This window comes from Meriones unguiculatus, chromosome 4, assembly GCF_030254825.1.
Source record: "Meriones unguiculatus strain TT.TT164.6M chromosome 4, Bangor_MerUng_6.1, whole genome shotgun sequence".
NCBI classification, from domain to species: domain Eukaryota; kingdom Metazoa; phylum Chordata; class Mammalia; order Rodentia; family Muridae; genus Meriones; species Meriones unguiculatus.
In genome coordinates this window covers 5,721,223-5,743,548 of record NC_083352.1, presented here as the reverse complement: position 1 = coordinate 5,743,548, position 22,326 = coordinate 5,721,223, and the positions used below count along the sequence as shown (strand labels likewise).

General features: G+C 45.9%; 1 protein-coding gene across 2 annotated transcripts in view; it reads right to left on the bottom strand.

The window, feature by feature from the left end:
• Positions 1-1,772: 1,772 nt before the first annotated feature.
• The window catches only part of Myo16 (myosin XVI), a 450,668-nt gene continuing 430,114 nt past the window's right edge, over positions 1,773-22,326 (bottom strand). For both annotated transcript variants that reach the window (XM_060381367.1, XM_060381366.1), the window contains exon 35: positions 1,773-3,072. In XM_060381367.1, the coding sequence (XP_060237350.1) occupies positions 2,845-3,072 (228 nt within the window). In that variant the 3' untranslated portion in view covers positions 1,773-2,844. The remainder of the gene's footprint in view (positions 3,073-22,326) is intronic.

Sequence of the window (22,326 nt, the reverse complement as noted above, 5' to 3'; positions counted from 1 at the left end):
ACGGCTAGTAATTATGGATATTACGGTGCCGGTGCTGGCGACCTGCTGTAAGCTCTGCGGGTCTCCATCGCTCGGTGCCACACAGCAGTGAACACACAGGCCATCGCTCTCCACCGTCGAGGAGCAGACAGCCAAGCGCAGACAGGCTGCCGCGCTAACGGAGGAGCGGGCGGTTACTCTAAGAGGTGTTGCTGCTGGCCTCTGAAGGTCAGCGAGGGGCCTCTCTGGAGGTCAGCGAGGGGCCTTGCAGAGACCGGCTGGCTCAGGCTCGGTGGGGCTCACAGTGCTGCGGCAACTGAGCTCCTCAGGTTGGACAGGTCTCCAGGCTGTACCTGGCTAAAAAGGAGGCAGTGTGATTTGGACCACATGTGTCTCAGGAACCCGTCTTCCTGTAAGGTTGCCATACAGTGACCCTGTAACATAATCTCACACAGTTTGTACACTTGGGAAAAAAGTCACTCCGAGGGTTTTTAAAGCTCTGCTTGCATTAAGATGTTGACCGTGTAGGGAAGTCAAGTTGGGTGCCACGTTGGAATGAGAGAAATGAAAACGTGAGATTAGTTTGAGAAGCTCCATTGAAAATTCTGAACTGTAATTTTAATGTTAATGTAAGAATGACCACACTGACCTTATGAGTGTCCATCAGCGCCACTAACTGAGCCTCTGTGTGCTTTGCAAGTTGACACACTGCAGCTGAGACCTCAGTGTGGTCCTCAGCAGGAGGAAGTGAACAAGGTCATGAGGGCAGAGACAGTTGTCCTGTGGAAGACACTCCAGAGGCCTTGCTGCCTCTCTTTCTTTTCTCTACCATGAATGTATGATGAGAAGATGGCTGTCTGCAAACCAACAGTTGTCCCTCAGCGGACATTAGCTCCCAAGGGAACCCAGAGCTTGGCCTCTATGGTACATAAGAGCTCTGAGAATCAGCGTTTTCTAGTCCACCCCTCGGGTAATTTTCTGGACAGCGCAAACAGTTCATGTCACTAACAGATTTCACCTGGGTGCGGCCTGGGCCTTGCACACAGGAGCGGTGTTGGCAGTTCATGGTCTGCTGTGTGTGAGGAGTCACTGGAGCTTCCAACTCAGCCCGATCGTTAAGAGTTTGCAACAACAAAGTGAATAAAGTGTAATTAACAAATAATTAAAAAACAAAGAGTTTGCAATATACTGGGACTGATGGAAAGCAAAGTTTTGTGTCAGAGAGGAGCTGCCTCCCCTGTGGCCTATGGGCTGGATTGATTCAGAGATAGAAGTGAAGAGATGTTACAAGGGCCGGCTGGACCCGGCTAGGAGCAAGCCGAGCACCTTCTTGGCTTTTGGGGGCTGATGTGGGTGAGCCATGATGTTTCATTCTGCTGCTCTGATGTTCTGGAGGGGCTGTGGTCTCCAGGTGAGCTAACTCTTAGCCATGATGACTGATCTCTCGTTGGACACACTTTTCAAATGCAAAGCCACCAATGCAGAGCCCTTGTCCCAACCCCCTCCTTTACTGCAGAGCCAGCTGAATCCAGAGTCCCCAACAGGAGTCAGGGTGGTCAGCTGTAGGCTGCTTGTTGTACCTTGCTTGCTATGGCTCACACCTAGATTGCTTCTCTTAAACACAGTGCATCTTCTTTGTGCTAGCAGGTGTCTTTTGAGGCTTGCAGATTACTATAAATACCAGAATATGAAGGAAGGCTGGGTGAAAGGCTCTCCATTGCTTCCACATAGCTAATCAGGAGACAGGAATTCCCAGAAGACAGCACTGACCACAAATGACTGAAACAACAGAACATGGTTGCACCTTTTATTGGCACAGTAGCTCTGCAGTGGCTGAAATGAATGAAGCGGTCCAAGTGGCGGGACAGCGGCAGGCGGCTGGTGGAGCCACTGCTCCGAGCTCACCGACAGTGGGCAGAAAGACATGGAGAAGCAAGGCCATCACACGCGCGACAGCGGGTTGGGCACACAGCAAGGGAATCATGCATGGTTCCCAGGGAGGGCAGCACAGTGCTCCATCCCCTGAAGCTGAACCTGCTTATCCGTACTTTCGAGTCACCAGCTAGGAACTTGAAGCCATAGGTTTTGAACCATAAACATCCTGTCATCTATGCCAAGCAGAGAAGCTGGGTGGGGATGAGCCTTAACCAATGAATGGCGAAGCCACACGGACCCAAGGGAAAAGCTGGGTGCGGGAAAGCGGGGAGTAACACGACATACAAACTCTAGTTCTTGCTCCATTTTGCTATAGTGGTCGGCTAAAGCCAAGGCAACACACAGTCCTCAGGCCTCGAGGGGCTCTGGGTTAAAAGTAAGTATGTGGACTTAAAAAAAAATCCCTACAAATGTTTTTTTTTTTTGTTGTTGTTGTTTTAAAATTTGTATTCTGAAGAAAGGGAACACACCAGTGGCAAAAAGTTATAAAACACAGTGATAAACATGTAAAACGATCATCTGGTTTGTATTCTAATGACAAACACCTACAGAGAGATGAAACACACGTCCTACGTGCTGCACCATATGAAGCCACTGGCGGGGTAGTGGCCGTGGTGGGGTGGAGCAGAAACAGCTGCCTGGAGGACCTCTCCCCACTGCTCTGCCCTGGGACTCATCCTCATGCCTCCGGCCTCTCTGGCTATCTTGGGAGTGCTGTGGCCCTACAATTCAGTGTGCTACCAAGAAACAGAGAGGGAATGAGCACACACAGATGTGCACACACGGGAGGTCTCAGGTAGTCCTCAGTAGTGTCCTGTGCTTTTGTAGAGATGCCTGGAGAGGGGACCTCAGGCATCAGAAGGCAGCCTCCTGCTGAGGTAGCCTGCAGTCGGCAGACAGCCCAGCCACAGGCCTGCAGTCCAGGCTGTGTCAGATACCGCTGTCCCAGAGCTGGGAAGGCAGCCTCGTGCAGGAGCCCCCCTCGGGCTTCTTTAGGAGCGTGGGCTTCTTGCAGGGTGGCGGTGGGGGCGCACGGGGCTCCGGGTGCTGCAGGGCTTCCTGCCAGCCTTCTCTGGCCTCGCAGAGCTTCCTCCTCCAGTCCAGCAGCTCCTGCAGAGCCACGCTTTCATTCTCGGAGAGCCTCAGCTGATGGATAACCTGCAGTGGGAGAGAAGAAGCAAGGTAGCCCTACGTGTGGTGAAGGAGCTGAGCAGCAGACTACGACAGCCATGCCCGGGCAGGAAGGGCAGGGCTGGGCACAGTCAGTGGCCTCCCAAACCTCCAGCAGCAAGACCACTAGAAAGAGCATGGATGCATGGCCTCAGAGATGGCCTTCTGCAGACAGTGACTCAAGAGGTACAGAGAGTAGTTAGCGTGCATCACACCTCACGATGCTGCAGAAGAAAGTGGCATCAATACTCCTTGCCTTCCCTGAGTTACAAACGCCACTTTGCCAGCTCCTATTTTCCCCTCATTTAACTCCTCTATGAATGGATTTGCTTCTAGAAAAAGACTTCTCAAGCCCCCAATGCAGAAACCCCTCATCATTAACACACACATTCAGCAGATACACAGGTCTACCAGGGTAACAGAGCCCATCCCAGCCACATACTTTAGCCTAAGGATAGACCCCCTACAAATACACACACACACACACACACACACACACACAGAACAGTTGCTAGAACTGGGCCATCCTGATAGCAAAGCAGCTCCCGAGCACCGGTGTAACAGGAGAGCCACTTCCACGCTGCGTACGGAGGAGGCTAGTTGTGTCACCACTTGCCACCTGCTGTGGAGTCTGGCCACGCCATCCACATGAGGACAATGAAGCAGACATTTGTCTGCGTAGTACGCAGTCTCTCAGGTGCTGAGCCTTCCAACACAGGCGCGGCCTCAGCTTTAGCTGGACAGCACCTGATCTGTAGCTATGTTAGCTGCCTCCCCCAGGTTTACAATGGTTTCTGAAAACTGACCCTTAGCTGCCCTGGCTTCAGCCTGGGCACAATGGGGTAAAAGATCACCTTCCTAGGGATACCTTTTTTATTTCTTTCTTTCTTTTTCTATTAGCTACTGAAAATTTATTATGCAGACCATTATGGGCACTGTTTTCTGGCTGTTCTAACATTTAAAAAAAAAATCTCCTTAAAAAAATGAGGTTCTAGAAGCCAGAAACAGAGTGCCGGGGCACAAATGGGAAAAAAATCTAGAAGATGGTTCATCTCATCTCCTGAGCCCCAAATGCCTTGCTGCAATACCTCCTCCATTCTATCACTGCTTCTGATTAAACCAGAGAGAGCAGAGCCCAGCAGAACCTGCAATGCGGCTCTGCTACATAGCACGGTGCCTAGAAAGGCAATCCTTGTTAGTGGGCCTCATCCAAGTCTGAGCCCACACCGAGCGGGCTGTGTACCGCACCAGGCACTTTCAAAGTGTAGGATCAAAGAAGATGGCTTACAACCCTGAAGTCATGGAGGTCAGGTCTGTGTTCAGAATCCCTAGGCACTGCTCAGGGGTCCTTAGCACAAGGACTTTCCTGTATGCATGGATCAGCTCTTGGAGCAGCAGCAGCATCCCAGAATGCACCTCTCTGGGCTCCTGGTTGACTGCTGCACCCCACTGCAATCTCAAGGCATCCACAGGAAGCGTCTCCAAAGCAGCTGACCCTTCTTTCGCTAGCCTCCAGGATGGCCTGCACATGAGTTAATGCTGCAGACTGCTCCTTCGCACCATGGAATGACCCATGGCGCTCAGTCGATAGAATTACTCAGCTAATCAAGGTTGTGGAGCACTAGTGTGTGCAGGCAGCTTTCTGTCTTTCTGTGAATCGGGCTCGTCCTCATCCTATGAGACCTAAAAAGTCAGTGCTGTTGTTTTGTGAAGGAGACACAGAAAAGTTAGTTTGCCCGATGTCACAGAGACAAGGTGGTGTCAGAGCCTGTGTTCTCAGCTGACTCTGTGTTCAGCTTGTCACCCACCTGCTGTCCAGACACTCATCTAAGCTAGAGTCAGGGTCTCCTATGCAAGATTCATCCCCTTGTGCTAAGAGCATTTTATCCCTCTGCTGCCTTCCACTAATGTGGGATCCCACTGAAGCCGGCCTCCTGTGCTCTGTGCGGAGGGAGAGTCCCTTTTTTGGGGAGTGTGGCTACTGGTGGTTTCCAGCCCCAGCGGATGAGCCCAAGCTCATGGATGACCCCAAGCTCATGCACTCATGGACAGCACTGACTGGACTACATGGGCTAACACAAACAAACAACACAAATCAGGGCGTGCGGTCACAGGGAGAACCTGGTTCTCAGGAGTTGGAGGGGTGGATGTGAGCGAGATACACTCTGTAAGCACATGAAAAGTTCAAATGCATAAAAATCAAAAAGCATAAGGGAAGAGTATGCTTATATTCAAAGAAACCACAACAAGAGCAGGCACTGACTTCTTAACCGAAATACTAGAAACTGAAGAACAAGGAAACACAGAATTATTGCAAGTCAACCCCACACTCTATCTCTTAGAGCCAGCTTTCAAGACTCAGCGTGAAGTAAAGATGTTGCACAAAGAAAAAAAAATGTGTCCTCAGATAGCTTGCACCAACAGAAGCACAAAAGGGTGGCTTCGCTTTATATAGGAGACGGTGATCTCAGAAGGGGAAAAAAGCAAAATGTAAGGCACAGGAACACTGTAATTAGCAAGCCTGCAGGTAAACATCGGCCGGGAGCCTGGAATGCCCCCTAGACTGTAAGTCACAGAAAACCCACAAGGCTGCCGACAGTAACTGCGCAAGCCGGGGGATTAAGGAAAGGCTAAAGCCTTAGTTCTGGAAATGTCAGGCGAGCAGTAGAAGTAAGAAACTGTGCTAGAATGTGCCTCTCACCAGCTGGTCAAACCACTGAGGGAACAGAAACAAGGCTGAGGCTAGGAATAAGAGCAAGATAAGGTGAGTAACGAACGCTGAGTTCAAGAGAGCCAGGCGAGACAAGGTTGTAATGGAGACCTGCTCTTGACAAAGACCCAAATTCAAAGCCCAGACAAAAGAACCCCGTCTCCACTCAGCAGATGGCACCGGGCTCCCCAGGGCTGTGCCCCTCTCTCGATGCACTGGGCACAGACACCCAGCTCTATTTCCACTGCAGTGTGAACTCTCTTCAGCATTCTCCAGGACAACTAAAAGGATGCCAGATGTGACCCTCCATTAAAGCTCCAGTGGGGGCAGCTTTGAAGTCGGCATCCCACACTGGAACACAGAGGCGCAAGGCTACAAGTTGACTCCAAGCAGCTGCCCCTCCCAGTGAGACATGTTGGCAGGGAATTTAATAGAAAATGTCTCAAGTCTCCTGAGTCACTGTGTCTCCTCCTGTGAGCTCCTGTGTGTGTGTACAAGTATATGAGTGTGTGTACAAGTACATGAGTGCGTGTGTGTGAGTGTGTGTGTGTGAGTGTGTGTGTGTGAGTGTGTGTGTGTGTGTGTGTGAAGGCCAGAGGTCAACTTTGGACATTGTTTCTTAGATACCATCTCCTTTGTTTTTCTTTCTTTTTCATTTTGAAAACTATTTTTTTCTTTTTAAAAATTCACCTTACATCCTTGTTGTAGCCCATCCCTCCTTCCCTTCTGGCTCCACCCAGGCTCCCTCCTCCCTCCTCCTCTCCTTTTCCTCAGGAAAGGGGAGCTCCCTTTCCCATCCACCCCAGCTCATCAAGTTGCATCAGGACTGAGCATGTCCTCTTCCCCTGTGGTCTGTCAAGGCAGTCCTGCCAGGGGGAAGTGCTCAAAGAGCTGGCAAGTGAGTCCATGTGAGAGAAAGGCTCCAGTTCCCTTCCTAGAGGACCCACATGAGGCCTGAGCCGCCCATTTGCTACGTCTTTGGAGGGGGCCTATGTCTACTTCACGCATGGTCCTTGGTTGGTGTCTCAGTCTCAAGAAGCCCCTCTGGGCCCTGGTTAGTTGGCCCTGTTGGTCTTCTTGTGGAGCTCCTATCATCTCCAGGTCCTTTTCTCTTTCCTCCCACTTTTCTACAAGACTCCAAGCTGGGGACCAGTCCTGGGCTCTACACCCAATGTTTGGCTGTGAGTCTCAGCATTTGTTTTGAGGCTCTGATTGGTAGTGCCTCTCAGAGGACAACTCTGTCAGGCTCCTGTTTGCAAGTTTAGCAGAGTGTCATTCATAGTGTCAGGGGTTGGCACTCTCTGATAGGGTGGGTCTTTGGTTGGACCTGGCACTGGTTGGGCATTCCCTCAGTCTCTGCTCAATGGGCTCTATCTTTATCTTTGCACATCTCATAGGCAGATAAATTTTGGGTCAACGTTTTTGTGGCTGGGTTGGTGTTCCCCTCCCTTTACTAGGAGACTAGCCTAATTAGTGGGTGTCCTCTTCAGTCTCTATGGCCTCTGCTACTAGGAGTCTCTGCTTGAGTGCCCCTCATATCCTCCCAGGAGCCTACCCTGACCTAGGTCTCCAGCTTGTCACAGAGATACCCAAACCCTCAGTTTCTCTTTTCTCTACAGGCCTTCTCTCCTCTCGTCCTTGCTCTCCTCAGTTCTGATCTCCACCCTCTTAGTCTCTACACCCTTCTCCTACCTTTTTCTCTCTCTTCAGCCACTACCTCTGTCTATTCTATCTCCCCTTCTGAGTGAGATTTATGCATCCTCCCTTGGGTCTTCTATGTTACTTATCTTCTTTGGGTCTGGGCCTTGTACTCTGCTTATACTGTACTATATGGTTAAAATCTACGTATAAGTGAGTACATACCATATGTGTCTTTCTGAGTCTGGGTTGTGGCACTCAGGATGATCTTTTCGAGTTCCATCCATTTGCCCGCAAATTTCATGATTTTTTTTTTTTAATAGCTGAGTGCTATTCCATTGTGTAAATGTGTCACAGTTTCGTTATACATTCTTTGGCTGAGGGACATCCAGGTTGTTTCCAGATTCTGGCTATTGTGAATATGAACATAGTTCATATTCAGCAATATGAACATATTGCTGCTATGAACATAGTTGAGCAGGTGTCCTTGTTGTATGGTAGAACACCTTTTGGGTGTGTGCCCAGGAGAGGCACAGCTGGGTCTGGAGGTCCTCCTTTTCTTTTTCAAGGCAGGGTGTCTCACTGCTCTGGAGCTTACACAGAAGGTGTGGCAACCCACAGATTCACTTGGATCTGCCTTCCAGGGCTGGCATTACAAGCAGGTGTCACTTGTATCAGTCTTTTGTTTTGTAGGTTCTGATGCTTGAACCCAGTTCTTTATGTTTGCATGTAAGCACAGTAAGCCAACTGAACAATCTCCTCAGTCCTTGTTTTTCTTTTTGGAAAAAAAAAGTTTTTTTCTCTTTTAAAAGCTTTGCCGTATTCACTAAAAACACTCAAATTCCCAAGTACATTATAAAGCTTATGCACACAAACCATTAGCTAGCCCTTTCTTAATGAGGGTACTGATGGCTTGAATACTGAAGGGAGTCCAGGGGAACTGAATCAACAGGCAAAGAGCTTTCTGTGGTTCCCCAATAAGTGGAAATCTGACTGATGATTTTGATAATCAGCTTGGGCTCAGAATAAGCCCTTTCTTTGGAGAATACCACAAAACATTCCTTAGATTCTATTTTAGAGATCAGTAGTGACTGAGGGGAATGTATTAGGCTTAAAAGGAGAGCTGGCAGACTGCATAAAGGGATGCCAGAACACCAGCATCACTGATCTTCATTAAAACATAAGAGTGTTCTCAGGTATGTCTAAATGGGAGCTAGACATTCTGCATCACCTTTGACGCAGAGGGACTTCAGATTAGGATTTTCAGAGGCTTGTCCCAAAAGGAAAACACTATGGGGCTAATAACATTTAATCTGCTTCATTTAGATCTATTAAACTTATTAGATTGCAAAACCCAAGAGTCATGGTCTCATGATAAAAGGGCTTTGGTATCTCTGAATAATAGGGCAGTGCCATTATGCTATTCAGTGTGGTCCGGAAGAGTGTAGCCAAGAAGCATTTTGAGAACCACCTAGCATCGCAGAAATACTGGAAACCATTGTCCATCCATCCACCTTTATGATCTTATGTTCTATTGGTAACAATAAAATATACAGCGATTCTTTTACTCTCATTTGATATTGCCCAAGGAAACTGAGTGTTATCATTACAGGGAGACACTTATTTGGTTACAAAATTATCATTTTGCTTCCCAAAGGGAATCATTTCATTTTGGAGAAAGAAGGAGTCACAGGAGGGAGGGGATTTTGTGGTACCTCAGTCAGCTCAGGGTCAGCTGGCTCACGGCAGGAGGGATTCGCCCAGAAGTCCGTCTTCATCTCTACTCTGCGCAACTGCACAGAGCTGTCATTAGCATTTACAGGAAGGAGTCAACTGTTATACCAAGGCATGAAAGTCACCCGTCTCATTTAAACCTTTGGGGGCCAGGGACCAGTCCTGGGCTCTACAACACAACATGTGATTTAAGGAGATATCATGGATGCCTTCCTGTGAAACCCATGGCATAGACAGAGCAGCTAAGCAAGAAAGTTTTGTGTTCCTGTAAGTCAGTTTTTAACCTCAGAAAGGCTGCCTTGGAAAAGCAAGATTTGCAGAGGGCCTGGGCTTTGAACGGGGCATGGCCAACTGAGCAGCTAGAAAACAGGAATGACACAGACTTTGTAATTCCTTGTACATGCTTCACGGTAGTGACCCTGGACTTCACTCTTCACAGGGATCTTGAAGACATGGTGGATGTGGAGATGGTGTTGAGTGGCAGCGTGGCCTGGAAGACTTCCCTGTGGAGACCAGGGTGGGCACTGGGTGTACAGCTCCCTCAAGAATAGCTCACAGTCGTTCAGCCAGTGAGGGGCGGCTGAGCGACATATGCAGTTGTCTTGGGAGGATGGCGCATGAATGACTCCTGTGGAGTCTTGGCAGGGCTAGCTCCTTGACTTGATAACGTTTCCTGGAACTGCTGAAGGAATCCTGATTCGCAAATCAAATAACACGCACTGAAAGGGCTTCTCTCAGGGAATGCCCTGGGGAATGGACCTGGGCCTCCAGATACTGAGCCCTGCTAGAGCCATGGTGGGAGTATGATTTAGGTGCAGTTGTTCACGATAGTCTCAAGCATGATTAAAAACCCAGGAAAGCAGAACAGGCAGAGAACGAAAGGATGAGAACCGTTCTGATGCTTTAATTTTAGGAGTCAGATAAAAATACCATAAGTTTACTTCATGAGCAATTTAAGCAACTTTCAAACAAAAAGTATATCTTCTTTTATGTGTATGAGTGTTTTGTCTACATGTTTATCTACATGCCACCTGTATGCCTGTGCCTGCTTAGTTCAGAATCCCATGGAACTGGAGTTCCAGGTAATTGTGAGCTATCCAGTAGATGCTGGGAACTGAACCTGGGTCCTTTGAAAGAACAGCAAGGGCTCTTACAGGCTGAGCCAAGCTTTCTCTCCAGTCCCCTTGAACAGCTCTTAAGCACAGTGGTTCTGAAATAGTTGTTACATGCTTAGAAGTCCTCATGTTAAAATGGTTTGCATCTGAATGCTTGTGATATTTTTTTAAAGAAATGCAATCATGCCTTGTATCATTTGGATACATTCTTGTATATATTTTTTGTTACTTTTCTACTTTATTGCCAGGTGATGATGGCAGCAAACACCTTTAACCCCAGCACTCAGGATGCAAAAGGAAGGCAGATCTGTGAGTTTGAGGTCAGCCTGGCTTACAGAGCTAGTTCCAGGACAACCAGAGCTACACAGAGAAACCCTGTCACAAACAAAGAAACAATAAATAGAGAAAGAAAGAAAGAAAGAAAGAAAGAAAGAAAGAAAGAAAGAAAGAAAGAAAGAAAGAAAGAAAGAGAAAATCAATACAAGTAATGTGTATATTGTTATGGAGTAGACAGATGGAGGGAATGAATACATTTTGTTTCTCTGCCAAGCAAACCTACTGACACTGTAGAGACCAGCTCAAAAGTTGCCCTTCCCCACACAGACAGAGCAGCTGTGGTGACCATGATCTTGGGCAGTGTGACAGGAGTGACTGTGTGTGTTTCCGTCATCTCTGCCACAGTCCTGGTTTCAGCTGTTGCTGTTCTAAACACAATCTTCACCTAACTGAGTGTCATGAATCTTAATTTTACTGTAGCCTTGTATTTCACTCAATTTGTCATTTGTTTTCTAGCTCACAGCTGTACTATCAGTCAAAGGGGTAAAGACAGTTTACATAGCACCATGCATACATGTAGTTAACACTTCTATAAAAATAACTGCAAGATGTTAAGGGTTAACCATATTGTCCTGAATGTGGCTCGTGTAGAATGAGCTGTCTCTCTCATGCAAGTCAGAGAACTGCTTATCTTCTCAGTATGCACCTATTACTGCTTGACCAGACAATAGTGTCCTTTAGAGTCCTTCAGGATCCAAAATTAACAAGTAATTTCTAAGCACATTCACCGTCTTGTGTCTGAGATTGGCGTGTCAGTAGAATGGGTGTGTGTAGGCTGGGACTGTGTTCAAGAGCAGGGTGGCATATTACCAAAACATATTTCACTCATGGGTTCCTTTTTAAAGTCAATGACAAGAAATCTTGTCTTCTGCCATGTCTGTCTTCTCTGTGGAAGACGTTTGAGGTCTACAGCTTCAAGCAATAACAGGCCCACCTTGTCACACTGAACACATCCCTACGCTGTGATGCCTCTCACAGCTCACAGCCTCAGATAAGCTCCTTTCACACATGGAAAAACTCTGGGAGCTCACTTCAGCTGTGCTGCTGGAGACCCAGGGATGTGGGTGGCATCCCGGCCCTGGCTTGCTGTGCATTCCATCATGTCCAGATGGGCTGAATAACCCGTGGCAGGGAGAGTGAGGCTGGTACTGAGAGACTGCCTGCTGCCAAGGAACAAACAGCCTTAAGCTGAATGGGTTAAATGAGCTCATAGTGTGCCTGGAAGTGTTTGGGGATGGGATGGAGGAAATGGTCTCTTTCTAAAGCAGGGCCAGACCAGGGCTCTCAGTCTGGATGCCTTCCCAAGCTAAATTATTTGGTGGATGATCTAATAAGATACTTGAAAACTGTTCTGTGATTTTTCAGGCTGAACATTACCGAGATCTGAGGACTTTGACAGCTCTTCTAATTTAGTTGTTAGAGGGTCACTCGTCACAGTGCATAGAGGGCCAGGGAAATCAGATCCAAAAGGCCCATTTCACAACCAGCGGCTGAGGCAGCACGACCAGAGCCACAGGGAGACAGCATCTGTTTCCAGCATCCTCCTGTGATGTTGTGCCTCCTGACTCGACCTGGGCTCACCTGCGGTAACACTTAAGAGTGCACTCAGCTCCTCAGGAGAGTTCCTGTAAGGAGGACATGAAGCCATGCACATACAGAGACATCTGTTTGTACAGCCCCTAATGCATGCGTGAATGGCGACAGTCAAGGTGCAAAGCCACTTTCCAGCATGGAAGACCACTTTTCCTCAAAGATAATCCTTTTCTCATAAGGCTCATAATAGGAAGATCCCTTGACAGAACCAGTGAAAAGAACAGTGCAGCCTGGAACACAGAGCTGGGGATAAAAGCCACGGTTTCTCTATGCGCCAGAGAGTATGGATGACTTCATGTACAAGACAACTTCTGCTCCCCTGCTCAGACTGTATAGTCTCTTACGTTGTCCCACAACTAGGAAATATCTGTTAAAAATACAGCATTTGCTACAGAGATATGAAGATGAGGTTCACGTGTGCTCTTTCCCCTTTAAATAGTTAATTAAATTTATGCATATGTGTGTTTGTGTACTTTTCTATGTACTGTGTTCATGCGGAGCCCAAGGAAGCCAGAAGAGGACATCAGAGCCCCTGGAACTGGAGTAGTAGATGGCTGGGATCTGACTGCTAGGTGCTGAGAAATGAAATCAGGTCTTCTGTGAGAGCAACAAATATGCTTAACCACTGAACCACCTCTTCAGCCCATGTTTTTCTCAGAGGTGAGACTTAAGTTGCATCAGGATTTAGAGAAACCGTTAACTCTGAGCCTATAAGGAAATACGCAGGATCTGTCTGCCTCCTGAGGCTTAATATTGCTGTCCTTGTTTGCTCATTTTCAACAGCTTCCTGCCGTGTTATTAACAGAGTTCTGTGAGGTTAACTGATTAGATTGCTCAACTCTACCAGACTTTTTATGGACATTCATTCCTTTGGACAAGACTAATTATTCATTTCTTGAAGATGCTATCTTTTTTCCATTGTATGGTTTTGGTATCTTTGTAAAAAGTCAGATGTCCATAGGTATGTGGGTTTATTTCTTTGATTCGATTCCATTGATCCACCATTTTGTTTCTATGCCAGTACTGTTGGGATCAGCAAGCAGGCATCTCTACAGGCAGCCTCTGGGGCCTGACAGACCAGGTAACAGGCATTTGTGAAGACACCCAGACCACCTGCTGACCACCTGGAACCACCTGCTCATGCTCTGGATCACGCTATAAGAGAACTGGGGCCCCTCCCCTTGTGCTCTTCCTTCTCGCTTCTTCTCTCTCTCTCCTTCCTTCTTCCTCTCTCTGTCTGTCTGTCTGTCTCTATCTCTATCTACCTCCCTCTCTGTAACCCCCCCTTCCCTAATAAACCTCCCGCGTGGAACCGATCTCGTGGTGTGATCTGTGGACCTGCGTGTAACCTCTACATCTTTTCTACAATTCCTAACAAGTACCATGCCGTTTTTTATTATTGTTGCTCTATAGTACAGCTTGAGATCAGGGATGGAGATACCTCCAGAAGATTTTTTTTTGTTGTACAGGTTTTTTTTATCTATTCTGTTTTTTCATTATTATTCATTTCATCATTATTCATTTTTCCATATGATATTGAGAATTTTTCTTTCAAGGTCTATAAAGAATTGTATTGACAATTTGATGGGAATTGTATTGAATCTGTAGATTTCTTTTGGTAGGATAGCCATTTTTACTATGTTAATCCTACGAAGCCATGAATGTGGGAGATCTTTCTATCTTCTGATATCTTCTTAAATTTTTTTCTTCAGAGATTTGAAGTTTTTTTTTTTTTTTAATACAAGTCTTTCACTTGCTTGGTTAGAGTCACACCAATATATTTTATGCCTTTTGTGACTGTTGTGAAGGGTGTTTTTTCCCTAATTTCTTTCTCAGCCCATTTGTCTTTTGTATACAGGATGGCTACTGGTCTTTTTGAGTTAATTTTGTAGACACACATGGTATATACCCACTTATAAGCGGATATTAGTGGTGTAATATAGGATAAACATACTAAAATCTACAGATCTAAAGAAGCTAAACCACAAGGAGGACCCTAGAGAGGATGCTTAATTATCATTCAGAATGGCAAACAGGACAGACACTAGAAATGGTGGAAGAGATGAAACAGGATGGGAGCCTACTATAGAGGATCCTCTGAAAGGCTCCACCCAACAAGGGATTGAAGCAGATGCTGAGACTCACAGCCAAACTTTGGGCAGAGCATAGGGAGACTTATGGAAGAAGGGAGATAGAATGACACGGAGGGGACAGGAGCTCCACAAGGAGACCAACAAAGCTAAAAACATCTGGGCCTGGGGGCCTGCAGAGACTGATGTACTAACCAAGGACCATGCATGGAGAGGACCTAGACCCCCTGCTCAGATGTAGCAGACAGGCAGCTCAGTCTCCATGTGGGTTCCTGAGTAAGGGGAACAGTGGCTGTCTCTGAAATGAACTCCGTTGCCTGCTCTTTGATCACCTCCTCCTGGTGATATGGCCTTGCCAGGAGACAGAGGAAGAGGATCCAGGCAGTCTTGAAGAGCCTTGATGAGCTATGGGCAGATGGCAGAGGAAGATGGCAGGGGAGGAGAGCTCCCCCTTTCAGTGGACTAGGAAAAGGGGATGGGGGAAGAGGAAGTGAGGATGGGACTGGGAGGAGTTGAGGGAGGGACTAAAAATTGGGATATATAATGAATAAACTGTAAAACAATAAAAAATACAAAAACAGACTAATTATTCCAAATAGTAACTGGCTGCCGAGCTCTTACCTCAAGTCTTTCATTTCAAGGATAAAAATAATCTTTGTAAATAATTCAGAGGAGAAATCATATTACTGTTCATTTATCTCAGAATTGATTTTTCTATTGACTTATTTATCCAAAGGTGAAAAGAGGCATGTGCTGACATTTATGGAAATTAAAAGAAGGCAGTGCCCTAGCTGCCCGAGCACTGAATATTAGTGTTTCAGATGCTAACAAGACATTGGAATAAAGAAAATCAGAAAATGTAATTTGAGAATCAGACCACAAAAATCAAGGTACACTTAAGTGAATCTTAAAGATGCAGCTTAAAGCACGTGAGACCCCAAGCAAAGGCCTTGTTTTGTTGTTGTTGCTTGCTGGTTTTTCAGATGGAGCTTCACTCTTGCCATCTGGCTGGCATGCAGGACTATGTACCTCAGGCTGGTCTCAAACAGTCTTCTTGCCCAGCTTTCCACGCAGCTGAGGGTACAAGAGTAAGCCACCAAAACCAAACCAACTAAACAAAAACAACAAATGTATCTTAAAGTGGAAAACGTGTTTGTGGTTTGAACTGAGCAAAGTTGGTCCCTCCCAATCCAGGAAAAATTGCTTGTGCATCAATCCAGTGACATTTGCTCTTGGGATTTTGCTCCTTTGTGGCCTCAGGTTTAAACACAGGGAAGAAGTTTCCTAAAAGGCACATTAAGGTTTTATTGACACCAAGTGTGACTGTGTCTAGACCTTAGGGGGAGGTTCATCTTTCCACATCTGGATGCTGGGATTTCCTGAAAAACCAAGAACTGTTCTTACTGATAATAATTAACATTATACAAAAACACCTGCTGTGATTTCATTTATTTGGGTTTGTCACTGATTCCCTGCTATCAAGTTATGGGTTAAAAAAAAGAAGCCTGTAGTTCTCTTTATGTCAGTGGAAAGCGATGAAACCCAGGACTCCAGAGAGACTGCAGGGGCAACACTGCTTGTCACACAAGTCTGAGGCTCTGAGTTCTAGTCCTCAGGACCAACTGAAAAGCTAGGCAGCTGTGGAGGCACCCTGTATACTCAGCCATCGGGAGACAGACCAGGGGTCCCTGAGGCATGCTGGCTGGCTAGACTAGCCACCTGGTAACCTCTAGGTTCAAGTGAGAGTCTCTGACTCAATACATAAGCTGGGGAGCAATTGAGGACACTTGTCGGTGTGAATCTTCACTTGTCCACACATCCATACTCACCCACATATGGGAACATGCGCACCCACATTCACATACACCTCACTCACCCAAAGGAAGAGAAGGTGACAAAGCAAACACTTATGATTGATGACACAGACCTAGTGAGTATTTATAGCAATGGCCTGTGATTGTTAAATGACTCAGATCCAGGGAGCTAATGGAAAAGTTTAAACCTGTTAGACTGGAAATGCAGAAAAGTAAAGGTATGTTAAAACCCTCTTTTATATATTTTCTTCAGAGATACCAGAGTTGTTACAAGTCAAAGGAAGGCTGATTGAGGACAGTTAATCCACATCACCCCTCAGATCCCAAGTTGTATTAGTGGCTTGCTCACAGTCTTCAGTAGGGCTTCGTTCCCTCCACCCTAAAACACTGAGCCTGCCTGCGGGAGCCAGCCTATCAGGAGGAGCTACAGATTTTGGATGTGCTGATTCCTGTCTCGTCCCCTCTTTTCTCCCAGACTGTTTATTTCGGTTCAGGCACATGTATGCAGGACATCCCTAAGACTTGGTTTCTATTCCCTCCAAAGGTCTCCACACTTCAGAGCTACATCATTACTCTAGTAACCACTCGCAAACGTGAAAAAGAGGCTTCCTAGACACTAAAGTCACCTGGCTCTAAGCGGAAAGCGAGAATGCAAGTTCGTATACACAGGGTTTAGTCAGCCTTCTCTGGTCCCATTATCCTGGTGGTATCGTCTTCTAAGAGGTTTCCCTTCCCACCCATCAGTTCATAAATGTACTTAAACTCTTGTGAAAACACAAGAAGCCGTGGTTTATTCTGTACACTTAATCAGAAGCACCCAACATGACCTGTCTCCCTCCAGACGCCTCAGGCAAAAGCGAAGCATAGACATGTGAATCTGTCAAGTCAGGGTGTATGGAGGAAGCACGTAGTGAGATCTCAGGGAAGTTTGACATTCAGCAATAATACACCAGGCTAGAAGGATGCCTTGGGGAGAAGCGTGCATACGGCTCTCACAGACGGCCCAGTTTGGTTCCCAGCAATGGTAGGGCGTTCACAACCACCTACAACTTCAGCTCCAGGAGATCAAGAGCCTCTGTGTTCTGAAGGCACCAATACCCACCTCCCTTCCCACATACACATAACTAAAAAGAAAATAAATCTTCAAAAAAAAAAAAAAAACCCCAAAAAACCCAGTAAGTTGTTCACACAATGAATGTTGTGACACAGTGGAGACTGTGTTCTCAGGGCAACACGAAGCCTGGCTTGCAGGATTTAAGCCAGGGTGAATAAACAATGGCGCACATGTGTCATTCACGCCTACCTCCCAACGATGAAACTGCATAGGTGAGAGCTTTACGCACTGCGGAACAGCACCTCAGAGTCAGCTTTGGAGAACTGATGGCACCATGGATGAGGAGGCAGGGAGGGAGGCCTGGCAAGTGAGGGCAGCCAGGACGACCACACTGCCCACTGTCCTCAGCACACAGAAGACAGGAGCCAAGGCCTGCTTCCCCCACCTGCTGCATTAACTGGCGTCTTCCTCTGCAGTTTTCAAGGCATGGCTGACCAGCTTGTTCACCACTATCTCAAAATATTTACTTTCTAGAAATAGCAGAAAGTTATGCGCTAAAGAGTTAAATATAATTAAGAACAGGAAGAAGCATTTTATGAAAATGGGTATTGAACAACATAACCCGAGGAGAATACAAATCCTCCCTGTGTCATCCAGACTGACAAGGGAGTAAACTAGCAGCTTCTTGGGCCATAGAGGCCCCCTACAGTCAGGGAAACACCTTCCTTTCCACTTTTGCTCTTCCACCCCCGGTTGAAGTCTCTGATGAGAGAATTGTGGGTAATCAGGGCACTCCTACCAAAGAAGGGTTTGAGAGTGGGAAAATACTTCTCAGGGTGTTATCTTGTTTTAGGGGGCTAACCTCATTGCTTGGGAAAGTCAAGTCCTTGAGGAGTTTTAGTAGGTAGAGTTGTCACGTCTGTAGAACACTATGTGGAACTCACTGATCAATATTTTAGTAACAGTACTATTGGAAGATACAGGCAGCTCTGATTTGGGCTGATATATAGAATAAAAACTGCTAGATTATGGAGGCTGGGCTTAGTTGATACAACACACAAATCACAGTCATTTGTCAGCAATGGGAAACTGATAAGCCAAAGGATGAGTGGGAATGCAGTGGGCTTATCTGACCTACTATAGCAGCTAAGCAGATCAACAGTGGGCCACAGAGGAGGAACGTTCCTGGTGGCCTCTGGGTTCCCACGAGTGTCTGTGGGTTCTTCTTGCTCTGTGCAGATTCTGTCCTCACTACTGGGTAGAAAGGTCACAGAAGTGGCATCCATCTCCAGAGTTCCTGTTCCACTGACAGGCCTTAGTCATATGACTGCATCTAAACACAAGGGCAGCTGGGAAATGATGTCTACCTGGATGGGTAAGAAGAGAGGAACTGCCCCACAGGCTCTTGGGCCTGCACACAGTGTAGGTGCAAAGCAGCCTGTGGATAAAAAGGCTCCAGGATAGGAACATATGTTGGCTGATTAGGAAGGAAAGGGACAAGGTTTTGCCAAAGTAGACAAAATATGAGAGCCAAGGTTTTAAATCAAGACTTCTTTCCAAAAATAGGTAATACAAATCACCTATTGGTATATAAAATTAATTTAAATCCACGTGGGTTTTAGCTCTGGGCTTTTTATATCATTGACTTCACGATGCTCCATGATCACAGCTCTTCTATTTCCAACCTGTTTCTGGCAGGGTCAGAAACACAAAGTGACAGCTTCAACTAGCAATGTAATCAGAGCAGTCAGAGAAGAAACAGACTTCCAGGTCTGCTGAGGTCATGGATAGATGCTTTCATCCCTGGGAACTGTTTGCATTTCAGTACAATGGAGATCCACATATTTTAGGCAGCTTTGTAAAGAAATATGGAGAAAAAGCTTTTTGAGAAGAACCTCTTATCCTGGAAATTTTGGTCAGGAATCTATCTGTCTGTCTATCTGTCTGTCTGTCTATCTATCTATCTATCTATCTATCTATCTATCTATCTATCTCTATTTATCTATCTTTTGATCTATCTATCTATCCATTCATCTATCTATATTTCTATCTCTATCTATCTATCTATCTATCTATCTATCTATCTATCTATCTATCTATCTCGATCCATCTATCTATCTATCCATCCATCCATCTATCATCTATACATCACTATCTCCTTTATACACTCTTTAAGTTCTCAAACATGTAATAATGGTTTTAAGTATGTGTGTGTTCATATATGCATGTGTGGGTGCACATGTGAGTGTCTGTGTGCTTATACATGTAAGTACATGTAAGTAAGTCTCTGAGGGCCAGAAGTCAACCTGGGGTGTCATTTCCCAGAAGACACACACTTTGCATTTTGAGATAGGGTCTCTCATTGTTACTTGGATTTCCTTGATTATGCTAGGCTAGCTCAGCAGTGAGCCTCAGGCATCCACACATCTCTGTGTGCCCACCACTGGGATGGCAATCATGTACCACCATACTTAGCTTTCACCATGCCTGGGTTCCATATGTGTTCTAGGGTTGGAACTCAGGTACTCACATGTGTGTAGAAGGTGCTTTACTGGAGCCGCCTTCCCTGGCCCTAGAATCATGGTTTTGAGGAAAAGTCAATACACAACGCAGTCATTACTGGCATTTTCACAGTTCAGCTCTTTCAGCTCTTTCTCTTTCTAGGCCTTCACTGTAAATGTGGGTATCCAGCTCTATGTAAGAAAGTAGCTTTCCATCCCTCTCTCTAGCTGTCAAGTACCTGCAGCTCTGGCTCGCCCTCCTGGATGCTCCTTCCAGCAGCAGCTGCAGAAATCACTGGCTTCTTGGCTTTTCTGAGACTTCCTGGGGCTCACAGGCTCCATGCAGCCCCGATGTACCCCTCCACTATGGGCCTGGCCTCCTGCTGAGCAGCCTCCTCGCCCTCAGGGCTCACACTGCTTTTGATGGGTTATCCATTTGACCTAAGTGCTGCTAACTGTCTGTTTTCCCCTGCTGGAACTGCACTGGCAGAGAGGAAGGGTATTCATTCTGAAGACCAGGCCTGTCCAGCACAGTGAGGCTGCTGTGGACACTTGTTGGTGAATGGGTGAACGAACAAATTAATCTCTGAATAAACAGTCTTATGCAATCCACAATTATATATGTGTATATATATATATATATATATATATATATACACACACACACACACACAATCATGTGCCTTAAGCTTCACCATACATTATAGATAAATGCATTATATAATTATGTGGTTGTGAGCAGTAGTAAGACACTGCATATTGTCTTCTGGAACACTTCATGCCACGTGACCTTCAGACTTCGTCCTTCAGAGCTAGGAACACAGGGTGCTAGTGCCCTATTTACTACATTTATTGGTGTGTTTTTAACATGGGCCTAAAAAATTAATAAGGCTATAGAATATTATATCAACTTATTTGCCTTAATTCTTCCAGGGCTGCCACTAGTTGGCAATTAAATTGAGCTGGCAATTTATTGAGTGCTGGTTTGTGCTTTAAATACAAAGTAATTAATGCATTTGGTGCAGTCTCTAAAAGCACAATTGTACCAGCATGCACACACACATATATACACACATATATACATACATACACACATATGCATACATACACACTTCATGCACATACACACAGATACCTCTCAAAAAGTATCCTCCCCAATACACACACACATACAAACATACACACAGACACCCGCAGACACACACACACACTTATAAAGAAACAAATCAAGTTGCATGAGAGAGATGTACAGAACAGAGAAATAAGAGTGGTGCCATAGAGGCAGCTGCTCTGTTTGCTGAAGGGCACTCAAGGAGGCCATGTGAAGGATAATGGCATTGAAGAAGATTCTGGAAGGTCACAGTAGGCTTAGAGGGCATTTTCTGGCAATGCTCTGTCCCCAGAAGCCACAGCCAGCATGGTCTTATGTAAAAGACACAGGAGCAACTGTTTTCCGATCAGAGAAATTAAAATTGTCACTACTGACCTGGATCTAAACTCAAAGCCCAAGAAGTTAGGTTTCTACATTTAAAAAGCAAAAGAGAACATTCTCTTTGCAAAAAGCAAGGAAAAAATATTTTCAACTTTTTTTGTATTAAAGTTTCATATTAAGTTTTAGGGGTTTTTTTTTTGTTTGTTTTGTTTTGTTTTGTTTTTTTTAACAGAACAACAAAAACAGAGACCCTGAGAGTAAGGGCTGATCAGAAGTGTCAGGTCTTGGAGACTACTGATACTCTCTCCAGGATTGCAATTCAACTGGAAGAAACTGCAAAAAAAAAATTCACAATCGAAGTCAGTAAAGTAAACAGGCATGTAATTAGAGAGTGGAAGAAAAATGTGAAGAACTAAAAGAGAATCCTGGATAGCTAAGAGAATATTCCCGAAGGAGCTCCAAGCTGACAAGAAAGGATCGAGAGTGTCAGCCATGATGTGCAGCACTGGCAATGGTAAGCATGGCAACTGCCGAGATGCTAGCTAGTCCTCTCTTGCGTGTGTGGTTCTTTTCCTATGATTGAGGAAACCTCAAATGAGCAGTTGCAGCCCTCGGACTTACCTGTAGGCCTGTCTGTGGATCATTTCCCTGATTTGTGGTCTGGTGGTCCTGGATGGTGTAAGGAAACAGGCCAAGCAAGCCATGAGGAGTCAGGCAGTAAGCAGTACCCCTCCATGGTCTGCTCTGCTTCAGTTTCTGCCCTGATTTCCTGCCCTGACTTCCCTTGATAATGAACTGTGACAGGAATCCATAAACTAAATAAACCTTTTCCTCCCCCCACTTTTTTTGGTGATGGTACATTTACCAGGACAGAAAGCAAATGGAGAAAATGGCATTTGAAAGCAATAGTGTTGGTATAATGTGCTTTTAAAATGTATACACCTTACCCTCGTTCATTCAAATGCTGACCCCCCCAAAACACACACACACACACACACACTCTCTCTCTCTGGTTTCAATCTGGATATTGCATTGTGATACTCATTCTAAGCATCCTGTCTCAACTCTTGTGTAAACAGGCCAAAATAAAGTGACTAGATACAATGTTGAGCTGGGAGGAGTCATAGGACAGGAAAGAGGGGAGGAGCTAGAGGGCAGGAGATGAGTGGAAGGAGAAGGGGCAAGAGGAGAGCTAGAAGAATGGAGGAAGAGAGATGTTGGATGA